This window comes from Falco peregrinus, chromosome 6, assembly GCF_023634155.1.
Source record: "Falco peregrinus isolate bFalPer1 chromosome 6, bFalPer1.pri, whole genome shotgun sequence".
Lineage (NCBI taxonomy): Eukaryota > Metazoa > Chordata > Aves > Falconiformes > Falconidae > Falco > Falco peregrinus.
Window position 1 is genome coordinate 35,908,187 of NC_073726.1, and position 21,623 is coordinate 35,929,809.

Below are 21,623 nucleotides of genomic sequence, written 5' to 3' on the forward strand. Positions count from 1 at the left end.
TAGATGTAGTTATACTATATTATAATAATAGAAGTGACTAAGGAGCTTCTTTCTGAATACTGGATGAACCTGGGGTCTCAGCCTTGAGTCTGCCAGATTCTGACTCCAAAGGCCATTTAGCTTCTGGTGTGCAGAAAGACCACACACAGCTTAGCGCTGGGACTCAGAGGGCTCTCTGTATCCTACTTCTCCCATTCGGTAAAACTACCCTAAGCTCACTCCCTCTGTAGACCCTGTGAGGAGGTGATCAAAATACTTTTGAAAGTATATTAAGCTACAAAATGAGGTGAGAATAAGGCAAAAAATTATGAGTGAGGAGAACAAGTAGTCCATAAAGTGGCAGGTCAACCAGTGCTGGGGCAGACAGCCAAGCTAGCTGTCTATGAAACATAACACAAAGTCAGATGTCACTTTTTGTGACTTTAATGTCTGTTACTGCCAGCCTGAGAGAGGGATTGGCACTGGACCAGGCAGAGGAGGCATAAAGAGAAAATCATGCCTCTGCAGTGACTTCTCAAAGGAGCCTCCTGAGGAGTAAGATCTCAACATCCAGTAAGGTATCAACTATGTCCCTCTCCATTTCCAGGTCATGTGTTTGTCTGATGCTTGGAACAACAGAGGATAAGCCCCATACTAATAGACAGTGAAGTTTTAAGACCTTATTATAAATACAGTGCTGAATGGCTACAAGCTCTAAATGTTAGTCACACATTACAACAGTGGGCAGTATCAATCAGTACCCATAGTGAGATTGTTATAATCACTATTGTGTTCCTTTGCACTTTATATCATGACCCCAAACATCAGGTCTTCCCAGTATTTGGCATCTAGACTCACATCCACCTTCTAATGAGAATGATGCTCACCGTTATCTCAGTCCTTTCTTAAGTAATTTTACTAGACATAACATATTTGCAGCAAGGCTTGCAAATAGACCTGGTAGCCTGCAGCTCTGTCATTCTGGATTTTGTTTGCACAATGAGATCTAGAGAGTCTGCATTAGTTGGCCTCATTTGCTTGCTGCTTCCTTCTGTGCACTTCAGCAGGGATAATTGCATGCTGAACCATTATCATGGTATTGTGTTTGCTGTCAGTCTTTGTGAAAAACAGGAAAGATTGCATTAGGTTGTAACATGCACTAAAATCTCCTTAAGGCACTTGTTATATGACTTGCAAAATGTTAAAAAAATGGTGGGATATTCAGCAACCCAGTGTTTTAATCGATTATCTTACTGCTAGCAACTTTGGGATTATTTTTCTGTAACATTCAGTGGGATGATAAACTTGCACAGAAGTTAGTCATATCTTTCACAAATTGTCCAGATCTTTATTGGTCACAAAGTTTTCTTTTCTCTGCATTTTTTAATTAAGGGAACATGTTTCTTGAAGTCATTTAATTTTTTTCATAAGCTGCACAGTTAAATGAAAAATGGATTTCAGGAGCAGGCATGTTACATGTTTTTAAGCTGAAGCCTAAAGTTTCATTGGCAGCATTGGCAGTTAGCATTGTGCAATTTATCTGTGAAAAAGCGTCAGCTGTTCCATACTTCTTCTTTCAGCTGCATATTCCTATCACTGGCCCATCCCAGCTATAAAGTAGACACTTACATGTAGCAGAACAGAATCTACCTATGTTTTTCCATTCTTCAAATTATTGGGTTTTGTCCTCCAGGAAATTCCTTATTGATTTTTTAATTTTTTTTTTGGGGGGGGTGTGTTTGATTATTTTTTTTTGGTGGCAAAACAAGAGATTTTCCATGAAATTGGATAGAATTCAGCCACAGTTGCAGCCAAATCAAAGACCTTCACTTTTGCTTAAGCGTTTTCAAGATACCTCAGTTGTTCAGAGGAACTCACATGTGGAGAAAGACTGTTTACCCAAATGTGGGAGTCCTGCCTCAAAGCGTTGCTCTAAAGGAGGTAGAGGCAAAACCTGAACCTGAGTCTTTCTCATTTCACTGAACTAAGGGGTACAGGGTACCACTTACCTCATATTCACAGGTGAAAGTATTTGTTTGAACCAAAACACATAGTTTCAGCAAACTGAATATTCAGAGAAGTGTTTATCTTGGGCTGATCCAGTACAAATTTCTTGTACGTGTTTTGAATTGGTTTCTGAAATAGGGAAAAACCCCACAAACAAGCCCCCCCTGCTGCCTCATTATTGCTTACATGACTGCATTTATTCCTCTGATTGAAGTAGGCTAATGTATCATTTCTGTGCCATGCTATACTGAATTCCACGAGAAAAGACCCAGAAATTTTGACATCAGTGGATTTTCCATCCTTGCTCTTTGTTTGACCTTTTTTATGACAGTGCCCAAACTGCATTTTGGGTGTTTCAGCATTCAGCTTTGGAGGTAGCCTTGCACTCCTCGCCAGTTGTAACCGCACTGACTCCATTACCCTGAACAGTACAGCAGAAATTCAGGAGATTTCTATACTGCTATCAATGTTCTGTGTTCCTTTTACAAGTGGGCTGAAACCTATTACTGCCTAAATATGACTAAGGAAAGGGGAGGTTTCCTGGCACACGGGTTCTCGGTGGAATCACACATGCTTGACATTCAAAACCATACGAACAAAATGGCTGTGCTGGGGTCATGACACATGACACATAAACAATTCAGTCACTACTTCCCGCAATAAATATATGCGTTGTGTTGATAATGTTCAGGAATAAAGACTGAAGAAGAACTTTTTCTTCTTTTTTTTTTTTTTTTAATCCCTTAGTGCCCTCAGAGAGCTATCTTTATGAAAACCGAAGTCCCCTACAGTGACATTTAAAAGGCAGATAAAGGGCACTCAGATAAAAAGACAGCATGTGTTTCCTTATCTGTCAATGTTTTGTTGGATCTGGCAGTTCAGCTTCTGGAATAATCCTTTTGGTTCTTCATTTCTGACATTGTTAGGAAAAGTGACAGCTTCTGTAAAGTTCCTCAATACATGGTTAATAATGTGTTCTTGTATGTAACCCTTTAAATATTAAACCTTATAAAAATTGCCTTTGAATAAGAAAAATAATAATTCTTTGTACCATCGCCACATTAATTTGTGATGTTTTTAAAACACAGTGAAACAGACAAACACTATTAGGCAGTAGAAGATGGTCTTTTGAACACACTTTTTATAATGCTTCATAGATCAAGAATTACTGCACTTCAGCATCTCTTTTGCAAAAAATAAATATTGAATTCTGAAATGAAATGCACAAGCTGGGAGGATATTGGAGTTTGAAAGGATTGCATAGCTGTCAACTGAATGATGTTTTTTCAGTCACCTCATTATTAAAACAGTTCATGGAAAGCGGAATAAGCCAGGGAGGTAAGCAGAGAGGTACAGAGCCTTTGTCTGTCTTTGTTGTGGTTGCTAAAAGCATTTAAGTAATGTTTTGCTGTCCTTCCTTTGAAGGTCAGTCATGACTGACAGTTTGTAATGGAGATAATTCGTATTTGGCTCTGCACAACAATAAACCAGCAGAAAATTCTTTTAGTGGATACAGTGCTCTGAATCGAGTATATAGTAGGAGCATCATGAAAAGTGTTGAGGGTATATAACCAGACTGCTAATACAATGGCGTTGAATAGTGTAGGAAAGTGGTTGACTGCATATGTTTTATCTGTGTTTATTTAAACATAAATTGAAACAGATTTACATTTCAGCATTTATTAGCTGTTGGAGAATAATAGTGGAATGTCTGCTTTGTACAGACTGGCTGAGGACACACATTCTCCTTGGGAATGGTCATTCTGTAATAAACTGTAGCACAGAAATCAATGACAATATAAATCAAGATTTTTAGATTTACGATATGCTAAAGTAAATTTTGCTTGATTTACACAATGCCATTGATTGAATTTAACTTCATGGGTTCTGCCCATTTTCCTGTTGGTGTTTTTAGAATAAGAGGTTATCTTTTTGCTGATACTAATTGTAGTAGTAATCTTGTTTTCTTTTTGAAAACATACTGAGAGAAATAAGGGTCATTTCTGTTACAGTCCTGTGGTGGTCTGGCAACACTTACAGCTTTCTGCACTGTTTAGCCAAATTGTTGCTGATATGCTTTCTTTGTGCAACGTGTAATGTATTGTCTAATTAAGAACACAGCTCTGGAGGCTAACCTTTACAAATAGAGATATTTCAATTTCATGTAATAAAAATTATTTCATGTTATAACATTTTAATTTCAGGTACTGTACCATGCAGCTCTATAGTAGTGCAGTCTTCTGAGTTTACAGGTCATTAAAACACAAATGTTTTAGGTTAGTGGAAGAATGACCTTAAAGACTGCACTGTTAGAGCTTTTGCATTCTTCAGGCAAAGTAAAGCTAAACCAGCATAGAAATTATATTCCTTGTCCTAAGGTGATGATGAAAAATAAGCATGAAGCAGATGCTGTTGCCAAAACCTTTCTCATAGGCTTTCTCTGGAATGGTGCTACAGGATGCTGTGGCTTTGCCTAATTAGCCACAGAGAAAGTGTATACAGGCAATAGACATTAACTTGAAAATTACAAATACTCGCTCCCTTTCTTCCACTATTTTCTGTTTAAACTATAGCTACACTATGTAAAGGCCTCTCCCCTTTGGCCATTGCCTACTATGACATAAACTTAGTTTTAAGCGTTTCTAGATTGACCATGGTAGAAAGACTCTGTTAAAGGATGGATGGGATGGGAGGAGGAAGGTGATTATTAGCTGTAGGAACACCTCTCTGGCATGCTGTATACATACTTTTATGGTTGGAACAAGAGACTATTGACTGGAGTTGGGAGAATAAGGAAACATAAACTGAAATTTTAAAAGACCACCCAGATAATGAGATAGCAAGAAAGCTATTGAATGTTGTTCAAGAAAACTGTAAAAAAAACCCCACAAACAAAAGAACAAGCAAACAAAAAAAAAACCCACCCAAACCCACTGACCCCTCTAGAAATAGGTAATAGGACAATAATTAAATAGATAATTTGAAATCCATACGCTAAATAAAAAAAATGATTGTAGCTTTAATTTCTAAATATGCTTCTTAAGAATCTGCCTGAAAATTGATATAACCTTTAATGAGATAACTGTAATGTGAGTCTTTCACTAATGAATGAATTAGAAACCATATGAAAGCATTAAGTAGAATAATAAATGTACCATACACAAAAGTAGGACATCCATAAATCATGTATGATGTCCCTTCTCATCAGTTCTTGGCTCTTTGAGTCTTATTGAGTCTAATTGAAAGCCAGGGTAGCTGGATATTAGAAAAACTAGATTTGTTAGTCAGATAATAGACAACTTTCATTAAAGCATTAATTAATTTTAGAAGGCTGAGGGCCTGATACATTAAAAATACTTGCAGAGCGGTGCTACTTTAGTCATATTTTTTTCTATTGTAATTACTGTCTTCCTCTGGTCAATGAAAGTTATTCGTGTTCTACTTTAACTTGCTCAGCAAGCATGGTAGGATAGTATTGTGTTTATCAGATTAAGACTTGTCTTGCCCAAACAATTCCAAAGGCTTCAAATGGCTTCATGATCCAGGAACAAAAGATGGCTGTTCTTACAGTAAATGTGAGTGAGCTTTCTTCCTCTTTCAAAGGCATAGATTTAGAGTACCTGTGTTAAGTAGTTCATTCTATGCACAGTCCTTCATGCCAGCAGAGACAAGGGAACACCATAGAAAATACCTTTTTTCCTCCCCCCTTCCCCCCTTCACTTGTATTTAAACATGTTAATTTAAACTCTCTTTTTATCACCTTTAATGGTTTCCTTCCTGGAATCAAATCTCATTAAGATGATGGCCAAAATAAACATTTTGCATCACTTATGAAATGAGAGTACAGCATACATGCTGAAATTAATGTGAGACTCAAACAACAAGCTTGCTCTGCCAAAGTAATACATGTCTATGCCAAAATGACCAGAGTTGCTTTAATAAAATACTTTAGGAATTTTTTTCACAGATAAATGGATTTACAATATTGGTTCTAAAAAGTTAAAAGATCCAGTCTGACAATAATATTATTCAGTACAAATAGCACATCTTTGTGGTGGTGAAAAATATGCTAAGAAAAAGTAAAGATAAGGAGCTTATTTACAAGGATCCTATTTATTTCTGTCCAGGTGTTGAGTAGGATATTTTTATAATTATTTTTTCATTATTCAAAGTGAGGGACTAAGGGATGTTGTAGATAATGAAATAAACCTTGGTAATGTAATGTAACAATATAACAATTTAACATAGTAAGATCATGATGTAGATGTACTGGGCACAGAGTTAGCTCACATCTATCAGGACCTAACATCAAGATGCTAGCCAAGGCCTAGCGTCAGTGCACAGAGCTGGCCATCTCTAACAAAAAGTCCCTTGGAGTCCCAGTGCCAGGGAATGTGTTGCAGAACATGAGAAGCATCAATATCAGCACTGAGTTATGGCATCCTCCTGACTGAGCTACCACTGCTTAATGGCAGCTTTGGTGTCTCTGCATTTGTGTGTCATTAAACTGAAATCCAAGGGCAACTCAGCACTGACTGTATCTTTAGGCCAGGGAATGTATTTCTAGGCCAGACTCAGATGTTTCCAGCTGTCCTACCCACAATCAAACCCTTTGTTTTGTTCTCATGTAACTGATCTTTCTTCTGTAACTCTACCAGTTTGGTTGGTTGGCCAACAAGGTGTGTTCAGTCCTTGGCAATGCTTCCTCTTCACCCACATCAAATTCACTTTTGCTTTCTACTGTTATCTTTCAGTGGACTGTAAATTTGGCTTGTCTTACAGCTGTAGGCTTTCCTGGGAGCTAGCCAAAATTTCCCTGGTGTGCCCTGTTTGACTCATGGGTTGCCAGTGCATCAGTCCTCATTTGTTACGAGCACAGTCCTATAAATTCTTTTCATTAAAGGTAAGAGACTTTAAAGGAAGAATCCAGTGCATCTGGCATGCTGCTTATTCATCTCTTGATCAATCACTGAAGAAACTAAATACTTCAGAAATACGTATCTGCTACTTGAAAGGACTGTTGAACCACTGTGGCCTCATTAATGTCTTGTGTGTTGCCGGTCCCAGTGGTCCCTGCCTTTGCCAAACGCAGTTGTGTAAGTTTGGCAGAGGCTGCTGGCTTTTCTTTGTCTTGATGTTTTTATAACCCTTTCCATCCATTGCTCTAGTGCTATTGATCTTTGCTCTCTTGGCCATGTTACTGCTATCATTGTTTCTCCAGTTGTAATAGAAAGGCCTTGACTATAACCTTTGACTCCAATACACAGTAATTTATTTTCTTGGCTGGTCTACTTTAACATATAAGCTACATCTTTGATTTCTTACATCTTATTCTGACTGGAGGCCGACTGACTGCCTCTAAGTTTGGCTTTCTTTTTCTTTCCCTTGTCTTTCATTGTGGACTTCTCTCAAAATTACTTTGAGGCCAATGCAATGCAAAATTGATATCACATCAGCTGCTCTCTAATTGCTTATTAGTTATGGTGTGGATCACCTATTCCTTGTAGCAATTGAGCTGTACATGAGGCTGATCAAGAACCACTGAAATGAAGTCTGAGTCAAAAACTCAAGGCAGAGATATCCCCAAAACAAAGTTCCATTTTTAAAGAATTTCGAGGTTTGATGTAAAAAGCCCCAACCAACCAAAAACAAACAAACAAAAAACCTGCAATAAAAAGGAATTATATAGACCTTTTGATTGGGAGGTAGGGAGGAAATGAAAGTAATGTATCACAAAATGGCCAAGATCCCAGAGCTCAAGGCATAGAGCTACAATGGGCACTCAGGTTCCAGCACCTCTTTTGCCACATCTGGGTGGGAGCCAAGAGGCACAAGGAGAGTTTTAGTTAAATCATCCAAATCAGGTTATTTAGTGTCTTTGTTTACGTTTTAGGATAGACCTGAGACAGGCTTATGCAGGGGGTGTTTTCAGTGTACTTGAGATTGGTCTTGCTTTCAATATATGGGAGTTACAGAAAGCCAAGTCTCTTTTACATACTGGAATGTTTTGCTCTACTTTCCAGATCAATTCTCATTTAATTATTTGGACTGAGTGTACTCTGTGGTGTTGGAGGAATAAGATTTGTCTGGAAGTCTAGTTATTCAATTAATCATGTGGCATATGGAGGACGAAGCAATAATTCTTTATCCTCAAGCATATACAGATTAGGGACTGGAGCTGAGGTCTCCCATAGGCAGTATAAAGCTCTAACCACAGATCTGTTGCTTGTTCCAAAGTAAATCAGTCTCCAGGTCTTCAGCAGGTTGGCCATTAGTGAGATTATCAGCAATATATTATTTTTCAGCAGTATAAGACTCACAATTTTGAGAAGAAATTCTGGGGACAGGAGCTGGAGAAGGAACCTATCCTTAATTGTTCTTTTGCTAACAGCCTGTGCAAAATCAGGAGGCAGTGTATTGGCATGAGACTCAACACAGATTATCCTGGTAAAGTTTCACTGAGTTCCTCATGCAACCTAGATAGCCAGGAGTTTTTGCATCCTTGCAAAAAAAAAAAATAAATAAAATTTAAAGGAAACAGTATAAAATAAAAACACAGGCAAGTATTTCTGAACAGGGAGACAAGACCACATGCAGTCCATGTGCTTTATCTGGTAAAGTGGGAAGGCAGAAGTTGGTTTTCACAGGCAATACCAGAAAGGTTACATAAAGAGAAAGGAATGAATAAAAACGCAGTGTGGTGCATCTAGCACACTCCATTATTCCCTGTTAGGAAAGATCGTTTATTATCCATGGAAGCCTTTTAAAAATTCTCTATGTATAATCAGGAGCCATTTAATTTTAAAATCATAATGTCAACTAGACAATTATTTCAGGTAAACTTGCACTGTATTACTTATGCATTGTTCATTCTTCCTTAAATTATATTTCCTTCTGGTACTTACAATTTAATACTACTGATGTGAATTGATGTGAAACTTATAAGAGTTCTAACTGATACATTTTATGTTGCCCAGTATAATTTCTCTCCATCTAATCAGGCATGTAATGTATTCAAAAATATTAATTCACAAGGACGTTGCTGCAGTTTTCCTATGTCCTTTTCCCCGCCCCCCCCCCCCCATCTTTTCCTGTTTTGGCTAACCATGTGCAGTATTCTGTACCCTTTTTTATTCTTATCTTTCATTCCTGTAATAAGTTTGCTGGAGTTCATGACTCCAAAATACCTAGTCTGTGATGCCTAGTTAAGACATTTGTCTCATCATCCATTCAAACAGTCCCTCTCATCTACTCCTTCTCTGACTCTGCTGTGTGCAAGTCATATAAATCCTTTAATCCTTTCCTCATCAAACCCTTGTCACATCTTGTTTTTAACATGTGTTTGGGTTTCAGACTATGATTGGGCAAATATCTAATCTTACATAATAAATTTGAAATTGGAAAAATACTTTAAATAGCGTATTCATCTTGCTTGATCATGCCCTCATATACCTGCTGGAAGTGAAGCTCGGCTTCCCTCCTTGGAGTGCCTCATTGTTCTTCTGCACACTTCTGCCCATGCACTCATCCCTTCTTCTCACATCTTCTCATTCTTCTCATGCTCTGCTTTTGCATCTCTTCAGTACTACCTTGGGCTCAGTAAGCCCCAGGCTACTACCAAGGTCTTGGTTTGCCTTTGTTTTTTAGTCACCTTCATCTTAGCCTTTCTTTTCCCTTTTGTCTTCTGCTCCTTGTAGCCTCAAACCATTTTACTGATCTCTATTTCCTCTCCATTTTTACATATTTTTTTAGCCCACACTTCTTTTTGGTTCCCTGGATAAGTCTTCCCCTCTGCTGTGCACATTTGTTTTTTGCCGAGGGCCCTTCTGTTACCAGCTCTCTGACAATGCTGTGAATATGCAGACATTTTCTTGAACCGTGATGTGCATCTTCTCAATATATATTGTGACAGTATGGCAGTTGTTCTCAACACTGCTTTTAGTGAGAAGGTTTTGTCTGTTTTTATTTTAATTATTATTATTATTTAATTTATCATGGCATTTAACTGCTGCGGTTCACTCTGAGTGAACCTATTTACTTATTTGCTTGTGATAAGCTAGGAAAAAAAAGCTGGAGAATATTCCTACTGTTGGTATAGGGTTGCCTTGCTTTTGCAGTCCTCCACGGTCTTCTGGATTGAAGGTGGGGATTATTGTGAAGCATGTACGTACACCCATATGCTTGCAGACCTGGAATTAAATGATGATATAAGTGATTTCTGAAAATCCCATTTAAACTCAGAACCAAAATATGCTTTGAAGTTCAAGATGCAGTTTTGCTATTTTTGATAAAGAGTTACAGAAAAGATATTTCTTAACTTTGAAAAGGTTCACATTTGCCACATGAGTGGTGACTAAAAGAAACCAAATTAGTGTCTGCTCAAACACAATAAAAATTATCTCAGCTGAAATAAACGCTCATTTAAGATTAATTTATTGTAAGCTGTACATGTCAAAGTCACTTAGCAATATAGAAATATGCATTATTTCTTAAGCGTAGGCCATTGAATAGATTGAATTTGTACTCTGTGGAGTTTTGGAGGAAAATATCTAATGAAATTAAGTAAAATAGTATCAAATCACAGTACCGTCCACCAGATGTCCCTGTACTCATAGGTGGTAATGAACAATATTCGTTCAGCTGTCTAATTGCTTTTATTAAAGGCATTTTACATACTGTGTATATATTTCCCAAGTCTCTGTTAACCACTGTGTATTAAGATCATGAAGAAATGGCAATTCATCAACAGTATTTGAGAGCTGTAGTTATGAAAATAAATTACAGGAGTTCACTGTGAAGTTTCCACTTGCCATCTCAGTTTTGTGTGCTTTTCCTTCTGTTGGGAAGCAACCTATCTTTATCAGGCATTGCACGGCAAAAGTGATAAGTATCGATCTCTTGTAATTTATATAGATTTATATATGTAAATTTGATTAGTCATATAAATGTTACCAATCAATATGTTCTCATCTACCTATCTATCTATAAAAGACTTTACGTTACTAGAACTGACAGAACTAATGAGTTGAAGGCATGTGGCTTTTGTGGAGATTTAACTTTGGTAGTTGTTGGAGCAGACTCTAGTCATGGTACCTGCATTCACACAGGGTGTTTTGGTTCAGTCAGCTGCTCCCTTAGCTCGCCATGCAGCATGCTGGGCCATCCATTGTCTGTGCAAGTTTGGGGGGCTACAGCAGGACTGTGAAATATCTCTTCTCGAGCGGGTACTTAGGTTACTGCCCTCAAATTTGTAGATAACCGTATACCTGCCCATACCCCCAGTGGGAACTGGGCATGTCTGCCAGCATGTGTGCCCTTAAGCATCATGGCCAATTTGAAGGCACAGCCTGACCTTTTAGTGATGCTATGACAGAGGAAGGGCACCTTGTCCTCCTCTGGCCTGAGATGACTAAGCTGCCAGAAGAGCACCTGAATCCCTGCTGGGAGCAAGGCTCTAGCCTGAATGAGAGATCCCACCCCAGGCATTCACTCTGGCAGGTCTACGTTGGTGGCTATCCTTGGACAGCAAGCTGGAAAACCGTGGTGGCAGGTCACTTGGCACAGGAGCCATGTGAAAGCCTTCCTTTCGTTTTCTGTGCCAGTGCCGCCATGGCATAGCCCAGGTTGGGGATGTGCAGTCCTGGCAAGCTCTGCGGACCTTCCCTACCTGTGTGCTGCTGTGTGTCTTGGCAGCTACTACACGTGGCCAGAGCCCAGCTAACCACAGGGGCTGCTTGGCCTCCTACCCCATCTCTGCAGAGGGGCTATCGCTGCCAACAGCTGGCGTGCTGAGGTAGGGCCACCCATAGGCAGGGAGCAGCGCCTGGGCTTGGAGTGACCTCCTTTAGGTACAAAGGAGGCACATCTCTTGGGAAAGGCCACGTGCCTAGAGTACTGATGGCTGCCGTGGGTCATTCTTTCCTCTCCTTTTTGCTATGAGGATCTGATGGATGATGACAGGAATCAAAGAGGGCTTCTTGGGTAGGACTATGTGGGAAGGGCACAGGTGTTTGTGTTAGCAGGATCTGGGACAGACGCTTGGTGACCCAAGCACTCCCTGCAGTGTTGACATACCTAAGCCGATCTAAGGTGCCTTGGGGGCTGTCGTGTAGACCTTGCTTTGGGCCTGAGGTAATCTTGCCAGTATCCAGACAAATGAACATGGACAAACTACAAGTTTACAGAGCGAAATCTCATGTAGCTGCTAAACAATACAGCTGTGGAAATCCCATCTCAAACAGGAGACATCTATTTATTCTCCAGAGTAGTCCCATTTTATGCAGTTATGCTGGTGCTGAGGCATATTTACAAGAATGCACCCTGTATTTAGTCCTGGTAAGTTAACATACAACTGTGGGCAGAATTATAATTTTATACTTGTAGTTGTGACTCTCCAGATGTTTCTATGTTTGGCAATGTATTACTTGATTAAAATGTTTGGTGTTAATAGCTGTTTTATAAACAATCTGCTGCTTTTTAATCATGATTACAAAGTTTTGCAAGGTGCATAGCCTTGAAGTTTTCTATGGAATGTTTATGAATTTATTGATGGGCGTTTCTGTTGTCTTCTGCCTTTTTAAAAAATTAAAGGGTATCTAAAGAATTCTTATTAAAACCAGATAAACATTTATTTTCCATTAATAGTGCTTTCTGGTAATGATGGTAGAGCAAATGAAACAGTTTTTGTTATTTTTCAATGTGTTTGTGACTTTTAGTATACACACGTGACTTCCCTGATTGGTGAAGCAGTTATGCAAGTTTTCATGCTAGATACATAGATTGATTCATCAGTAGGAATTCTGTCTTAATAACGATGACTGTCTTCTAGTGTCCAAGCACTGTAAGCTTGATTAAGTAAGGGGAAATCAGTGGGAGCCAAAGGAGGCAGGAAGGGAATCAGAAAGAACAAATGAATTTGGAGAAAATAAGCCACTTTTGAAAGCAGCAGACATCCTTATCTTGGTGGATGGGCTAAGGGTTTGCCTTTCCTAAATTATCAACGAACACTTTGTATTTATTACCTAAAAGTATATCTTGTATTTATGTATATTTGTGTGTATGTATTTCAAAATGGCATATTGCATGGAAAGTTAAGTGTTTTCTTTTGACTTTTTGGTTGCAAAGTTTTCCATTTCCACAAGGCATTATTGTCTCTCACGAACAGCTATCAAACAAAATCATAACAAAGAATGTTTACTGCCATAGCCCAGTAAACAAGGCATGAAAGATTATTCCAAGTCTAAGTATTAGAAAATGCTACTCAGATTTTCAAATCTATAAACCAATACAAAAGTAAATTATTTTCAGAATATTTGTTCCTCCTAAATATATTTATTTTTATTAAAGTATTTTCAGTTTGTTATATACCATGATATTGATGTAAAGAAGCTTTCAAGAAGAAGGTTTAGTGGAAATAAAAGGTTTTATGTGCATTTTAGCACAACAGAGTGAACTAAATTTATTTCACTCCACTGAGCTAACTATAAAACTTAATCCTGTTATGTTATTTGCAGTTTCCTGGATTATCTCTAGCTCTTTAATCTCATAAAGTACCATGTTTATTAAACTGCTTGCTTCTGTTGGGGAAAGGCATTGGCTGAAAAAGAAACAGAGACCACAAAATTTCTTGCACAACTTTCTTAATTTGAATGTAGGAACGTATACCAGCTACTGTAAAGGCAGTAATGAAGTCTGATTATGTAAGTACTTGGATTTTTTTAAAATAGATTTTGTACTTAAACCTAGAAATAATGGTATAAAATAGACAAAGGTATAATCAAGTTGTGACTTAGCTCTATTTTAGCAGTGTGTTGTTAATGCTACTGTAGTTACTTGAAAATGCTTGTTACAACTTGTGTTTTCAATGAGCTGAATTTTGGTTTACAGACCAATCTAGCACTGATTAGTTCTACAGCGATGGTAGTTATGAAATATCACAATGCTTGTGCTAATAGTCTATAAAGTGTATATCGTACAAACATGGATAAGTTTTGGTCAGCAGTGGCCTTTTTTTTTATAAAATTGCTTCCGTAACCCTCTTTTTAGAGGAGTTAAAATCCTCTTTCTGTGACTTCTTAGAATTGTCTTTACTGACAGGGAGTGTAACACCTGTCTGTAATCTGGCAGTGCTTTATGAGGAGAGTTGACAGTGCGTTTTTGAATGACAGAAAAATATAATCAGTAGAGGAATTGTTTTAAATAACTATTTAATCATATACATTTATTTAATAGTAATTTACATGCTATTTTAACATCAAAACATGGCTAGAAAAAATGTGGGACAGTTTAGCAGCTCTTGAGTATTATCTATATGATGCTGTACGATGGGAAACAGGTCTTCGATAATATATAATTTTTTAATTCCTTTCTTTCATGCTTAGTGTACCTCCATGCCTGTATGTTTTTCTATTGCCTTGGTGTGGATTACAATATGTAGGTGTATGGAAAATAGCTGTGCATACTTTGGGCAGGTAAGTGTTTCTGTCCCAAGTTCTAGCCACGTCTAGTCTGTGTCTCTGGGGATCCATTCAAACAGTGGATCATCTCTTTGCCTGTGTTCGCTGAGGGGAGGGAGCCAAAGGTCCCGTCCCATGGACACTTGCTCAGACTGAACGTGCCTTAGATAAATAGCTGCACAGGACATGGTACTGTGCTCATTTCTACTTTGTTGATAAAAGAAAAGGCTCTAGTTCACTGGTAGTTTCTGCCTAGACAGCACTGAGATCTCAATGCATAGGAAAATGAAAGCTAAGGACCAACAGCGAGTGTAATACTGCAGCACAGCAGATGAATGAGGAACGTAGAAGGGATGGAGCGAGCTCTGTCTCCTTATATGTTGTCATTTTGAGTCTTATGAATATGACCACGACTATGTCACCTTGAAGCTCTCGGATTTCGGTGAGCATGGACAGCTACATTTTTTTGTTTTGAATAGCTGTCAGGATTGTATCTGTAGGTACAAAATACCTTTTTGACAGCTACAGTGCTTCTACAGTACTTGCTGTTGGTCAGTGCGATGCTGAGCTCTTCCTGAGAGCTCCCTGCCAGAGTCTCCAGACCGCTAGAGCGGCCCAGAATGCAACTATCCTTCATTTCTTGTTTTGTCCTTTCTTTCTTCCCATAAGGGCTAATAGCACTCATGATGTGCTTTTTTGAGGACAAACCTAATGCCTGATGTTCAGTGAACTAATCTGTTTACATTTGGCTTGGCTCCATCAATGACAAACAATATTAAATCTATTAAATAGCATCCTGGTATTTTAGAGCATTTGTGCATGAGTTTTGCAAAACAGTGCTTGAAGGTTTACACAATGAAAAAGGCAATTCTCCTAACTTAGTGTATTAGTTATTTCTCATAACATTTGGATCGTGGTCCAGGATAGATGTGATATTCACAGAGGCAGAGATCCAGGAAAAGCTTTTCCTTCAGCACAGCAGCTGAAATGAACAAAATGTTCCTGGTTCTTTAATTGCTTTTCTTTCTATGACTTGTCATGTCACATAATAACATGAAATAAAACAAAAGTGCATCTGTCTAATCCTGTAGCACTCATTCAAGCTGAACTCCTACATACATCAATTTTAGCCTTTTCCTTTTAGTTGTGCTCCTTTTGTTACAACAATAGAGGTGAAATACCTGTGACAGAAGTGGTACCAGAAAGGGTGGCACATAGAAGAACAGTAGTTTACTTGGATATCCATGGCCTTGTCAAACAGCTTGCTTGATTCAGTTCTGGGAAGGAGGTTGGGAGAAGAATGATCTTCTGAGACAGTCAGAGCTCTGCCCTAGATCCTACTGCCTTTGGAGCAGGGTAGCTTCCCAACACCATTTCTTCTGACTACAACTGTAAATCTGTCAAGGTGTGCTCATGTTTAAGAAACTACTGCACTCACAGATATTTTAGCCAAGCACCTCCATGTTTTCAGCCTCTATAAAGATCATTTTCATGAGCACCTGCTTGCTGGCTTGATCACATAGCCCCCTTAAAAGCCGGAGTAGCTAATAAGGGCACAATTACGGTGTGTATTGCAAATAGCTAGCTGTAAATGAGACAGATGAGGTATTGGAAGCAGTGTGGCCATCGTCACATAGTAGCCATAGCTGTGGTTAACTTCTAAGTTTCAGGAAGCTGTTTGGGTTTTTATTCACTGCACCTCAAAATGCTGACTCAGCAGGTGGCACCTGCGGGTATTGGATGCACAGGAAGGGACCATGTGGCCATAAAACCTCTTTTCTTCTGGTCCTTCAGCACAAGTGTGAATGTTGCTACTGAATGTCCTCTGAGATGCAAGATCATAAAATAGTTAGCAACATAAGGCCTTTATCATAAACAGGATATCAAATTTCGTGCATATTATATATATATATATGCATAATAGTATATGTTTATTAATCATGAATAAGAAGAAAATTAATTCTTAATTCTCTGAAATGTATTAAACATTAAAAGATGGAATGGAATTAGTTTCAGGAACTTCTGCTTAAAATGAGATGAGGTACTCATTAGAAGATATTGCTTTATTGCTTGTAATTTAAAAATTATTACTATTTGTATGTGTTTGGTTATTATTTTCTAAGAAAGAATTGCTAATTGTTAGTAACTATGTAAAAAATACCAAATACTGGTATGATTAAATATTTACTGGATAAAAACCAGGGAACAGAGTCCAGGACTTGCCTCCTTCTGTGCCTAAAGCAGTCACTAAATTGCAGAGTTACAGTCACTTTTGTTCTCTATCTCTTCTCTCAAATATCTGGACTTCTTGTATATACTCTGAAATGGCTTCAAAGGGATGGATGGGGAATGCTGGAAATCCAAAAACTGAAGGCCTGTTACACAAGACTCATTCTTGGGGAAATGTGGTTTGAAGTCTCCTTGTAAAAGGGAGAGTATTAAAGCCGCATCTTTCTCACTTTGGATTGCATCCCTAATCCCTAAATTACTAGAAGGAGGGAATAAAGGGTACAATAACTCCCATACTGTATTGGGTGTAGAAACGGGCTAAGTGTAAACAAGCAAGCAAAGTCCTTCCCCAGCGCTCTGGGAGTAAGTCCTTCTGATGTGAAATGGGATTTAAACCATGTCACTGTCCACAGTGATCTCAGTTTGGTCACCATCACCAGCTCAGATTTTATGCATGACCTGGCTGTTTATGCCTCAGTTTCCCCCTCCACTGAGACATGATATTATTTAATTTTGCCACATACAGAGGCAGTTGCAAATATACATTAACTGTTTATGAATTTCTCAAATATAATAGTAATGACTTAAGAAAGGAAAAACCCTTCAAAAAACTAAAAACAGTATGCAAATATGTCTGAAAAGGTGCTTCCTAAGTGAATTTTCTCACACTAACAGCAAGAAAAATCTGTAGTCCCTGAGATTCGTGGAGAAAAGGTATTGATTATATTGCCTAGTTTTCTGGGTTCTTCTTATAGTTTCAGTTTACAGTGAGTTTATATGACATGGTTGAGTTCAATAGCAAGAAACTTGATCCAGAAATATGGTAGGCATTTTCCTAATTCTGTTATCTGAAATCAGAGAATTCTTAGTCCACAGCTAAAAGCATAGGCTGGTTTTCACTACAAACATTTAGAAATCAATTGTATGTTTAAATCTGAGCAAAATTGCACAGGGTTTGCATTAGAATCAAAGTTTTAGGAAACTCATTTCTTTTAATACTAGGTACTGTGAAAGATCCAAAGAATAGATATTTTATATTAAAGCTGTAACACTTAAAATGAAAATCACAATAACAGGCTTGTTGGCATTATGTCACAGATAACACATTCAGTAGGTTTGGTCTGACTTTACCTAATGAAGATGGATAATTTGTTATGAATCCATCTCTTACAAAAACATTGGCATTAAATATAACTCTAAAAAATCTGATGTGATAAGATATGCCTCTAGTAGAAACAAGTCTACATTTGCTTCTATGACAATTTAAGGAAAGCATTTTAGTGAAACTATTGGTAAAACTGTGAATCAGACTATAAATATGTTTATTATTTTTTTGAGTGAAAGGCTTAATTTGCAGAGGAGGTGCTGCATGCGTATGTTGCAGGTAGGGCAAAAGCAGGGCATGAAATTACAGGCTGCCATCTGTTTTAACAAATTAATTTTTCAGTTCTGCCAATCAAAATCTAAAATTCATAATTAATGCATGGTGCTCAGTTTGAAGGTGTTGGAATAACAGACTGTTCAGCACTGAATTCTACTACAGCTAACACGGCAGATCAGGGAGGTCAAAGCATATTTGTTTTAGGCTTACAGAGGCAAGGAAATCCTTCTCCTCATCCTTAGTATCTTTATATCAGAAAGCTCACAACATCTCCAATATGTTTTCTTGGAAAAGAGATGGCTATGTGAAAGAGCTGATTGGTAAGACTCTATTCATGTTATTACTTGTCTTTCAGTATTTTGCAGAGATTGGTGATTAACGCTGCACATAATCATCCTAAACCAGAGAAACTCTGTAAGCAGTAGTGATTATAAATTTTAACAGTTCTCTTGCAAAATATATTAATTATAAAGGTAATGGGACATGCTTTTAAACTCCTATGTATCTTTCTTTTTCTATTTTTTTTGGATTATTTTTTACGGAAAACCTTTGACATTTTTTTCTTCTATTTTTGTCCAGCATTGTGGATATTCTATAGAAAATTATATTTGTTAGATCAAAAGTTACTTTAACTTACTTTTAACACACACACGCACACAGACCCACACACCAATTTTACCATTCTTTTGAATTTCTCTTTTGCTGTTATGTCATTCAGTAGAATTAATTGTACCTGTGCTTTTTTCAGGATTGTGTTTTATTAATCTTTTTTGCCTTTTACATTCTGTAATTAATTACTTAAGTCTTAAGTCTTAAAAACTTGAAAAGATTTGGATAAGTTAAGCAATAACAAAAAAATGCAAAGCACAAATTAAAAAATAGGAAAACTGGAAAGGGAATGAAAATAAATAGCAAAGCTTGAAATAATTTCTTCTATTCCAGTTGATGGCAAAAAACTTGGACTGGAGATGAAGAATTAGAGGGGGAAAAAAGATGTACCACAGTTTTTGTTTTCCAAAACTAAATCAATGTACGAATTCCAGCTGGAGTAAGGTCAAGTTTGCCAATTTGAGGAGGGTTTTTTACTTATAAATTTCACATTAAAAACGTTCAAATGTTGTTTTCTTTAGTATAAAAGTAAGACTAGGTTATTTTTCAGGGAAAACTTTTAGAGAGATATTTCATCCAGCTCTTCTGGGGCTGATGGCTTTTTTGCTGTTGTGGATTACAATCATGATTTGGAAAAGTTTAGGAGCTGTTCCGCTTGCAGCGATCTCAAAAGCATCCCAAAGCTGCCAGGTACCAAGTTGCACTTCTGAGAGGTTACAAATGCCAGTGCCAACAGTCTATTGATCAGCAGCTCCATCACCTAAATCAGCTGAGCAAAAGGAAATTCCGCGTTTCATTTGTACTATTGTGCATTGTTGCTTATTTGTTGTAAGGATATTGTATGGAGATGATCCATAGTTAAGGAAGAAAAATTAAATCTCCATTAGGAAGAAATTATTGTCACTTTCAAATACTAGACATTGTGTGCTTTCTCAAATGAAAGCAAGCAAGCAAGCTACAAGAAAAAACACTTTAGGTTATAGCTCTTGCAGAGTCAGTTGTGGAGAAGCCAGTGAGGTTCTAGGTCTCCCAACTGCTCCTGGAGGTTTCTGCCTTTCCCAAGAACTGTTGATTGTATCTGCCATGCTGTCTTTACATTCTTAAAGTGGCAATACCAAGGTGAAGAAGGACAGTGCAAGCATGAGGTTTTACAGATGACAGGGCAGTGCTCTGCAGTCACAGTCAGAGACTACAGTGTGGCCTCTGAGCAATGTGCGCTGGCAGATCGTGTACTTGGGGAATTGTGCTGCAGGGTGGCTTCACATGAATGATTCAGGTCAATATCCCTTGAGCAAAAAGTTTACAGTGGAGAGACATTTGTGATTTAACATAAAAGTATACCTGTGTTTTTCAGATTAACAGGCCTTCTCATTATTATTTTTGGTTTTTTTCTTACTGGCCTCGTGATCCTGTTTCAAATTTTCTAACCACATAGTAAGAATTTAAAAATTGATTCAATTAAAAATACTTGTATCTTTCAGGGAGAAAAATACTGTTAGAAACAGCGGAAGTCACATTATCTTGTTTAACTCCTGGCCTGGCCTTGCTTACTGGATAAAAGAATTTGAATCAAAGCTAGTCTTCACACAATGTGCTCTCTACTTTAGAGTTTCTCTAGCTTACAAATTATACCAAATGTATTTAAGGCTTTCAAAGCATGCGGTTTCTTTCCAATTCTAACTGTACAAGTGTGTGTGTATCTGATTTACAGCAGTCACTTCAGGATGGAATAGAATAATTAGAAAAAGTCAGTATGTATGAGAAACATGTATCTACCTGCATGCTGGAATTATGAAACTACAATTTACAGCATTCTAGGGAAAAGAGGTGACAATTTAAAACAATACAGCCCATATTTAGTATGCTCTGTCTCTTGTATGCATGCATATGCCTGCGTGTGTGTATCACACATGGTATCATGCAGTGTTATCATCCATTTTGAAACTGTTCTCCAAAGAATTTTCCCATGTGTGTGGTTTGCCAGCACATTTTCCTCAAAGTAGCAGAAAGTCTTCTTGCCCAAAATAGGTGAGAACTGGCCCTGGGACAGCTATCGCAGGAAAGAAGCTATGTGGCAGTGCTGGTAGGAAGTTATGGTGGGGGAGAAAGCAAACCACCAAATTTATCACTTCAGGAACACAAATTTTCTTGTTTGGCTTCTTTACTGAAGATCTAATTAGTTGTTTTTGCATTACACATTGGTGACTGAAGGTCACTTCTTTGTGGTTCTTTTCTATCATTTCCTTCTGAGGTTAAATTTAATTGTTTTTTGTTGTTTGGTTTTGGTTTTTTTTATGCTGCCTCATCTCCCATCTCTTTTCTACTCATTTCATCCCTAGATGGGGAATGAAGGAGGAGGAAAGGGAATAGTGGCTATCTCAAGTAGTATTTCTTCTTGATTTATTCATATGACTCAACTATACTGCTTCCCTAATGATTAATACAAAATTTCTTGACCTTCTACTTCACCACACAGATTGACAACTGAGAGAGACCAGTAGGTGAATGGAGGCTCCCAATCCATCCACATCCTCCTTTTCCAAAGGTCACTCATTAAGTTCCCTCTGTCCTCTCTCCAGAGGACTTTTCTGAGGAAACTTGCTGCTTCCTTCTCTGACACCACAGCAGGCCATGCTAGAGAAATCCAGTCTTCCCCATTTACCCCTGTGAAAAAGCTGCTTAACTATAAAGATTTTAGTTTATATTTCCATTCAAAGACATTCTTCATTTTGGATCTCTTTCAGGCCTTACACTACCATGTTGTACCACCATGTACTGCCTTTCCATTTTTGCCATATATTCCATAGAAAATCACTAGAAGATCTTCCAATATTCTCCCAAGTCATGTCATGATGGCACCGCCTGTCCTTTTCCATCAAATGTTGTGTATCATCCTATCCAAAAGTGTTGTTCTGCACCCATCACTGTGTTATCAGCATCCCTTTTTCACAGCAATTTGGGAA

General features: G+C 37.9%; 1 protein-coding gene across 3 annotated transcripts in view; it reads left to right on the forward strand.

The window, feature by feature from the left end:
• Nucleotides 1-21,623, forward strand: part of PTPRR (protein tyrosine phosphatase receptor type R) — a 148,022-nt gene that overhangs the window by 20,990 nt on the left and 105,409 nt on the right. Inside the window, exon 1 of one of the 3 annotated variants that reach the window (XM_027793446.1) lies at nucleotides 13,574-13,685. The exons of the other annotated variants lie outside the window; for them this stretch is intronic. Coding sequence (XP_027649247.1) covers nucleotides 13,671-13,685 — 15 coding nt within the window. The 5' untranslated portion in view covers nucleotides 13,574-13,670. Of the gene's footprint in view, nucleotides 1-13,573; nucleotides 13,686-21,623 lie in introns of those variants that run through there. 3 annotated transcript variants of the gene reach the window in all.